Source organism: Cebus imitator, unplaced genomic scaffold, assembly GCF_001604975.1.
Source record: "Cebus imitator isolate Cc_AM_T3 unplaced genomic scaffold, Cebus_imitator-1.0 Scaffold15, whole genome shotgun sequence".
Lineage (NCBI taxonomy): Eukaryota > Metazoa > Chordata > Mammalia > Primates > Cebidae > Cebus > Cebus imitator.
The window spans coordinates 7,090,173-7,099,067 of NW_016107330.1; the positions used below are offsets into that span (position 1 = coordinate 7,090,173).

The 8,895-nt window shown below is 52.7% G+C and overlaps 1 protein-coding gene across 1 annotated transcript in view; it reads right to left on the minus strand.

Moving 5' to 3' along the window:
• SPATA21 (spermatogenesis associated 21) overlaps positions 1 to 8,895 on the minus strand; it is a 50,939-nt gene that overhangs the window by 16,007 nt on the left and 26,037 nt on the right. The window contains exons 6-8 of the mRNA XM_037730126.1: positions 6,019 to 6,458; positions 5,535 to 5,623; positions 999 to 1,136 (exon numbers count right to left, since the gene is read on the minus strand). Coding sequence (XP_037586054.1) covers positions 999 to 1,136; positions 5,535 to 5,623; positions 6,019 to 6,458 — 667 coding nt within the window. The remainder of the gene's footprint in view (positions 1 to 998; positions 1,137 to 5,534; positions 5,624 to 6,018; positions 6,459 to 8,895) is intronic.

An 8,895-nucleotide genomic window follows, 5' to 3' on the forward strand; every position in this document is an offset into this window, starting at 1 on the left:
CTCGGCTCACCGCAACCTCCGCCTCCTGGGTTCAGGCAATTCTCCTGCCTCAGCCTCCTGAGTAGCTGGGATTACAGGCACGCGCCACCATGCCCAGTTAATTTTTTGTATTTTTAGTAGAGACGGGGTTTCACCTTGTTGAACAGGATGGTCTCGATCTCTTGACCTCATGATCCACCCGCCTCGGCCTCCCAAAGTGCTGGGATTACAGGCACAATTTTTTTTAAAAAAGCAAAAAACAAAAAAAAAATTGTTAAGAATTTCTATGATGTTAGGCGTGGTGGCTCACACCTGTAATCCCAGCACTTTGGGAGGCCAAGGCGGGTAGATCATGAGGTCAGGAGTTCAAGATCAACCTGGCCAAGATGGTGAAACCCCTTCTCTACTAAAACTACAAAAATTAGCCATGGTGGCAGGCAGCTGTAACCCCAGCTACTCAGGAGGCTGAGGTAGGAGAATCACTTGAACTTGGGCAGTAGAGGTTGCAGTGAGCCAAGATCTGCACTCCAGCCTGGGTGACAGAGTGAGACTTTGTCTCAGGAAAAAAAAAAAGAATTCTATGATGTTCGGCATAGTAGCTCACACCTGTAATCCCAGCACTTCAAGAGGCTGAGGTGGGTGGATCCCTTGAATTCAGGAGTTTGAGACCAGCCTGGGCAACAAAGCAAGACCCTATCTCTACAAAAACCAAAAAATTAGCCAGGCATGGTAGTATGCCTATAGTTCCAGCTACTCAGGAGGCTGAAGTGGCAGGATTGCTTGAGCCTAGGAGGTCGAGGCTGTGGTGAGCCAGGATCACAGCATTGCACTCAGCCTGAGCAGCAGAATGAGACCCCGTCTCAAACAACAAGAACAACAAAGGAATTTCTAGATTGTGACAGCAGGGCATGACACCAAGCACGGGACCCTCCCGGTGTGGCGCCCATGCAGCAGCACAGCTCTCATGCCAGTGAAGCAGGCCCTGCCTGGGACGCAGAATGGAGCCCTCTGCCACTCACCATTGACATCAGCACTCATCAGGGCGTCCTCCACCTGGGCCGGCGTCACAGAGAAGCCCACCAGGAGCAGGATATTCTTCAGGCTCTGTGCGTCCACTTCACCAGGGCCATTGAAGATCTCAAAGTAGCTGCGGAAGGCTGTGGGGAGGGCAGGGTTATGTGGGGTGGGGGCATTTCTTGTTTCCCCCATTCATCCCATCACCCCAACCACCCTCCTGCCAGCCTCCTCTACCATCAAGAGTGAAAATAAAGGAGCTGGGCACGGTGGCTCATGCCTGTAATCCTAGCACTTTGGGAGGCCGAGGTGGGCAGATCACCTGAGGCCGGGAGTTCGAGACCAGCCTGGCCAACATGGCAAAACCCTGTCTCTACTAAAAATACAAAAATTAGCTGGGCCTGGTGGTGTGTATCTGTTGTCCCAGCTACTTGGGAGGCTGAGAATGCTTATTCCCGTTGTAGCGATGGGGAAACTGAGGCTCAGAGGTTAGGTGACTGAACAGTCTTTCTAAGTCTGTGCCCTGCACCTTGCTCACCTATCTGGATGGACATGGTCGCTAGGATTGCTGCGTTGTGTGGATCACAGCAGAGGATGGGAAGGGTCTGAGAATGTCCCAAAGCAGCACTAACTGATACAAAGGTCATGTACTGGTCAGATCGTGTGGTGTCTGGTTTCTCAGCCCATGGCAAAATGTGGGTTGAAGTCAACAGAGAGTCTTAGCTCTGGCAGGAGTGCAATGGTGTGATCATGGCTCACTGTATCCTCCATCTCCTGGGCTCGAGGGATCCTACTGTCTGAGCCTCCCCAGTAGCTGGGACTACAGGTGCACACCACCATGCCCAGCTTTTTTTTAAAAATTATTTTTATTTTATTATTTTTTTTTTTGAGAAGGAGTCTCGCTCCGTTGCCCAGACTGGAGTGCAGTGGTGGGATCTCGGCTCACTGCAGCCTCTGCCTCCAGGTTTACGTGATTCTCCTCCCTCAGCCCCCTGAGTACCAGCGTTTTTTATTTTTATTTTTAGTAAAGATGGGGTCTCCCTGTGTTGCTCCGACTGGGGTTGAAATCCTAGGCTCAAGCGATCCTCCTGCTTCGGCCTCCCAAAGGGCTGGAGTTACAGGCATGAGCTGCCGTGCCCGGCCTGGCTTTGCCATTTAATAAGCTGGGTGGCTTTTATGTTGAAGCCCCAACTCCTAGTACTTCCAAATGTGACCGTGTTTGAAGACGGGGCCTTTAAATAGGTGATTAGGTTAAAAAGAGGCCTTTAGGGTGGGTCCTAATCCAATCCAACCGGTGTCCTTATACAAAAAAGAAATTTGGGCTAGGTGATGGCTTGCACCTGTAATCCCAGCACTTTCAGAAGCCGAGGCGGTAGAATCACTTGAGCCCAGGTGTCCGAAACCAGCCTGGGCAACACAAGACACTCTGTCTCTAAAAAATTTTAGAAATTAGCCAGGCACAGTGGCACGTGCCTGCAGTCCCAGCCACTCAGGAGGCTGAGGTGGGAGGATTATTTGAGCCCTGGAGGTGGAGGCTGCAGTGAGGTGGGATTGCACCACTGCATTACAGCCTGGGTGACAGAGCAAGACCCTGTCTCAAAAGAATAAATAAATACATAAATTAAAAAATAGGCCAGGTGCAGTGGCTCACACTGTAATCCTAGCATGTTGGGAGGCCAAGGTGGGAGGATCACAAGGTCAGGAGTTCAAGACCAGCCTGACCAACATGGTGAAGCCTCTCTACTAAAAACACAAAAATTACCCAGGTGTGGTGGTGCGCACCTGTAATCCCAGCTACTCAGAAGGCTGAGGCAGGACAATCACTTGAACCCAGGAAGGGGAGGCTGCAGTCAGCTGAGATCACACCACTGCACTCTAGCCTGGGCAATAGATCAAGACTCCATCTCAAAAAAAAAAATAAAATAAATACATAAACAAAAATTAATGCAAATTTGGACACACGAAAAGATACCAGGGTTGCACATTCACAGAGGCAAGACCACGTGAGGACAGTGAGAACGCAGCTGTCTGCAAGCCACGCAGGAAGGCCGCAGAAGAAACCGACCTGATCTTGGACTTCACTCCAGAACTGTGACAAAATAAGTGTGCTGTTTCAGCCACTCGGTCTGCAGTCATTTGTTATGGCAGCCCGCGCTGACTGGGAGGGCTGCCATGGGTAAGTTGCTGCCCTTCTCTGAGCCTCTATTTCCAGATCTGTACAATGGCCATCACAGCAATGCACCCTCTTGGAGGCATTATATGAACTCGGTGCCTGGCACACAATAGCCTCTGTTAGCCTGGAAGTCTCTGACAAACAGTGCTGAATGGTGGGGAAGAGGTGGGGCTAGGATTGGTGTTGGGGCATGTGGTGACCCCATCACAAAAAGAAAAATCAGAGCAACTCTCAAAAGCAGGTATGAGCTCTCAGAATGCTTGGTGGTTTGAGCCACTGGAGCAGAGTGGTGGGGTCTTTAATTACCAGACAGGGATTGGTAGATGTGGGACCCCGAGTCTCTAAGTCAAAGTGGCATGTTGTTTATGAACTGCTCAAAGAGGTAGGCAGGGAGAGCTGCACTTAGGAAGGTGGCGAGGGAGTTGTTTGTTTTCAGATGGAGTCTCACTCTGTCGCCCAGGCTGGAGCGCAGTGGCACAATCTTGGCCCACTGCAACCTCCGTTTCCTGGATTCAAGCGATTCTCCTGCCTCAGCCTCTTGAGTAGCCCAGACTACAGGCGCGTGCCACCACACCTGGCTAATTTTTGTATTTTTCATAGAGACCGGGTTTCACTATGTTGGCCAGGCTGGTCTCTAACTCCTGGCCTTGTGATCCTCCCACCTTGGCCTCCCAAAATGCTGAGATTATAGACATGAACCACCGTGCCTAGCCACTAGAGAGTTTTAATGCTAAAAAGGGTGAACTTCAAGGATGAGGTCACAGGGAGCCAGTGAGAGCACCTAGGGAAGACGGAGGAAGGGACTGCTCTGGCCAAGAGGGCTGCAGGCTTTGGGGAGGAGGGGGAGATAGAAGGGGGAAGTACATCCATTCTTCTAGGGCCAGGGTGACAGGGGAGTGGGGTCACAGGGCCCAGTCCTGAGGACAGTAGAGAGCAGGGTAGGTGTTCAGAACTTTTGTGGTTTTTTTTTTGAGACAGAGTCTCACTCTGTTGTCCTGGCTGGAGTGCAGTGGCGTGATCTCGGCTCACTGCAACCTCTGCTGCCCAGGTTCAAGCAATTCTCCTGTCTCAGTCTCCCAACTAGCTGGGATTGCAGGCACCTGCCATAGCGCCCAGCTAATTTTTTGTAGTTTTTAGTAGAGACAGGGTTTCACCATCTTGGCCAGGCTGGTCTTGAACTGCCGACCTCGTGAATCCACCCGCCTCTACCTTCCTAAGTGCCGGGATTACAGGCTTGAGCCGCCATGCCCGGCCTGGTATTCAGAACGTTTTAACTTTTTGGTAAAGGTGAGATGTGGTGGGAATGAGGCCATGTCTAGGCTGGTGGCCTTGTTTAATGGTGAGGGACTGTCTAGGATGGACAGGGTTCCCTGAGCCCTGTCTCCTATCCAGGTTGCTCTGAAGAGGACCAGTAGAACAGGCTTGGGTTAAGGGAAGCAGAAATTATTCCAAAACCTAAAGTACTCTACAGGGCTTCTGTCATTCTCTCAGAGAGGCAGCTCTGACACTGGGAGAGCACTGGACTTTGAGTCAGAAGACCTAGCATGAGGCCGGGCACAGTGGCTCACGCCTATAATCCCAGCACTATAGGAGGCCAAGGTGGGTGGATCACTTGAGTTCAGGAGTTTGAGACCAGCCCGGCCAACATGGTGAAGCCCCGTCTCTACCGAAAATACAAAAATTAGCCAGGCATGGTGTCACGCACCTGTAATCCCAACTATTCAGGAGGCTGAGGTAAGAGAATCCCTTGAACCCTGGAGGCGGAGATTACAGTGAGCTGAGATCGCACCACTGCATTCCAGCCTGGGCAACAGAGCAAGACTCTGTCTCAAAAAAAAAAATAAAATAAAAGGCTGGGTCTGGTGGCTCACACCTGTAATCCCAGCACTTTGGGAGGTCAAGAGATCGAGACTATCCTGGCCAACATGGTAAAACCCCGTCTCTACAGAAAATACAAAAATTAGCTGGGCGTGGTGGCGGGTGCCTGTAATCCCAATTACTGGGAAAGCTGAGGCAGGAGAATTGCTTGAACCTGGGAGGCAGAGGTTGCAGTGACCTGAGATCATGCCGTTTCACTCCAGCCTATGGACAGATGGAAAAAAAAAAAAAAGGAAAAGAAAAAAAAAGATGACCCAGCATGAGTTCTGACCCCCACCCAGCAGCTTTGTGAGCTGGGGCCAAACTCCTCCCCTGCCCTGGCCCATAGGCCAAGTGCAGAAAATCCCTGCGGGATCTGCTACACAGGGCTGTGGTGGGCATCGCTGCAGCGTGTGATCTGGAAAACACCCCAGTCCATTCTGCGATTATATACCCCCAGGGACCAAGGGTCCTGCCTGTGCTGGGACCTTCCTGGCCTCCCCGCCCTCACCTTCCTCTTGCTTCAGGGTCAGATGCTCCTCGGACCTCTCCTCCCAGTTTGGACACAGCTTTTGGAGGCTGTGCTCTCCCGGCTCCTGCCTGCAGAGGACAGAACCCTAGCCCAGGGCAATATCCAGCTGCCCACCCTGCCAATAGCTGGGGAGGGGGCGGGGGAGCCTGCAAGAAGAGGTCCTTGGGGAGGCTTTGGGGAGCCAAGAGAGATCAAGAATGACAAGAAGAAGGAGACCCAGAGCAGGAGTGGGACAGAGGAGAGGGGACGAGAGGGAGACCCTGCAGGGGAGTTAGAAAAGGGTCAGAAATGGGAGAGGAGGCGGAGACATGGGAGCTGCGGAGAGGAGACACAGGAGGAGAACTGGAGAGAGGGTGACACACAGGGGAACAGGCAGGTGCAGGGACGGGGACCTGCATCTGGAGCAAGGCTCTGATCTTGGGGCCTTTCAGGAGCGGACGAGTGAGCAGCAGGGGGCTCCTACCGTGCCTTGGCGTAGCTCAGGGTCCTCTCGCTGCTCTGATGCAAGAGTTCCATCCTCCAGCTCAGGTCCAGGGAGGGGGCCAGCAGGACAGGGCAAGGCATGGAGGTGGAGGCCGGGGCTCCCACAGGGGCAGGCACTGGCCCAGGAGCTGGCAGCCGGGCCCATGATGAGCCGCTGGCAGGGGCTGAGGCAGGGGTCTGAGGCAGGCTTGGGGCTGAGGTGGGCACACGGGTCGTGGTCCTGGGGGACTTCTGGGCTGTCAGGGACCGAGCCTTCAGGGCTTTCTGATGGGAGGCCTCCACTTCCTCCACCTCCAGCAAGCACTTAATGAAGCCCTGCCGGGGGTTTCCGAGGCTCTGTGTCCCTGCAGCCACTACGGGGTCCTGAGGCTGCTGCTGTGCATGGTCTGGCTCACTCCTCTCTCCAATGTCCCTCACCTCCTGGGGACAGGGGAGGGGATCCGGAAGGCCTCTAGCCGGCCAGAATGTCCCACAAAGCTCCTCCCTGCCATCCCCTCTCCAGAGATCCTCAGACTGCCCCTTACCCTCTGAGCCTTTGGAGGATGTACCCCAAATCTCACATGCACCCCACTGTGCTCCTGCCCCACGTCCTCCTCCCCAACACTTGACTTGCCACCTGCCAGTGCTGTGAGCTGTGAGGTTTTGTTTTTTTTTTTTTGAGACAGGGTTCTGCTCTGTCACTCAGGCTGGAGTGCAGTGGCGTGATCTCAGCTCATTGTAGCCTTGACCTTGCAGGCTCAAATGAGTGATCCTCCCACCTCAGCCTCCAGAGTAGCTGGGACGACAGCCATGCACTACCACACTGAGCTAATTTTTTTTTTTTTTTGAGACTAAGTCTTGCTCTGTCACCCAGGCTGGAGTGCAGTGGCATGATCTTGGCTCACTGCAACCTCCACCTCCTGGGTTCAAGCGATTCTCCTGCCTCAGCCTCCCGAGTAGCTGGGACTACAGGCGCGCACCACCATGCCCAGCTAATTTTTGTATTTTTAGTAGAGATGGTGTTTTGCCCTGTTGGCCAGGCTGGTCTCGAACTCCTGACTTCAGGTTGTCCACCCGAGTCGGCTTCCCAAAGTGCTGGGATTATAGTGTGAGCCACTGTGCCCAGCCTGTTTTTTTTTTGTTTTTGAGACAGAGTCTCGCTCTGTTGCTCAGGCTGAAATGCAGTGACATGATCTCAACTCACTGCAACCTCCACCTCCCAGGTTCAAGTGATTCTTGTGCCTCAGCCTCCCAAGTAGATGGGATCACAGGTGTGCACCAACACAGCCCAGCTAATTTTTTTGTATTTTTAGTGGAGACGGGGTTTCGCCACGTTGCTTAGGCTGGTCTTAAAATCCTGGCCTCAAGTGGTCTGTCCGCCTCAGCCACTCAAAGTGTTGGGGTTACAGGCATGAACCGCCGCACTGGAACTTAACTGTGTTTATTTGTTTACGTATTAATAGTCTAGACTTTCCACCTACTAGGTCACAAGCGTCATTCACCGTGAAGTCCCCAGTTGCACAACCGTGTTTGGTATGTCATCCTCAATAAGTATATTAGCTAAACACAAATTATTTCACTTTTCTCAGTGATGTCTGAGAAGCAAGATAATGTAAGTAAAGCACTTGGACAGAGTAAGTGCTCAGCACACAGTAGGGTTGAATATGATCATAGTTGAGTATTCTGACGCCTAGAAAAGAGACCCCATTTTTCCATGCCAAAGACTCCTTTGATTGTTTTCCCGAATTAAAGGCAAATGCTCAATTTCTGTCAAGCCTAAAACAAACTAGCAATCAAAAGCCATTTTAGGCTGGGTGCAGTTGCTCATACCTGTAATCCTAACACTTTGGGACACTGAGGCAGGTGGATCGCCTGAGCTCAGGAGTTTGAGACCAGCCTGGGCAACTTGGTGGAACCCTGTCTCTACAAAAAATACAAAATTAGCCAGGTGTGGTGGCTCGTGCCTGTACTACCAGCTACTTGAAGGGGCTGAGGTGGGAGGATCACTTGAGCCCAGGAGGCAGAGGTTGCAGTGAGCCGAGATCATGCCAGTGCACTCTAGCATGGGTGATGGAATGTGACTCCGTCTCTAAATAAATAAATAAAAGCAGTTCTGAGGCTCCTGGTCCATTGTGATATTGGGGGCCCAAGACGGTGGCCATGAATCCAGCCTCACTGTCATCATGGCCCTCCAGGGACTCTCTCATGGCCCTCTGGGGACTACAGGGCTTCCAAAATCCGGGGCCTCTGCCCCTGTTGCAGATACAGACTCTGAGCCCCAAGGTGGGTAGGAACCTGTCTCAGAATGTCTCCTATTATTTCAGGGCCCAGCACCAAGCTTTGCTCCCAACAGGTGCTCAGCCTGCGGGTAAATGATGGTGCCAAGGCCCTGACGTCCTCCCCTCCAGCTTCTCCAACCCTCACACACCTGGATTTCTCCTTCTGCCTTCTCTGAGCCCTTTCCACCTGGCACCACGTATCCTGCACGGGCTACAGGGTTGACCTCTGTACAGCTCTGGTGTCACTGCCTGCTAACCCCAAGCCCGCAGGGGCTCTCTACGACCGTCACACCCATCCCGTCATCCACCTCTGCCACATATGCAGTCACGTGGGTACAGGGGTGCCCAGTCCTCAGCCTCAGCATGCTCTAGTCTATCTTTTATTCTTAGGCCCAGCTTTGCACAAGGTGTTAAGAGGGACTTTGGGCCGGGCGCGGTGGCTCACGCCTGTAATCCCAGCACTTTGAGAGGCCAAGGCGGGTGGATCACGAGGTCAAGAGATCGAGACCATCCTGGTCAACATGGTGAAACCCCGTCTCTACTAAAAATACAAAAAATTAGCTGGGCATGGTGGCGCGTGCCTGTAATCCCAGCTACTC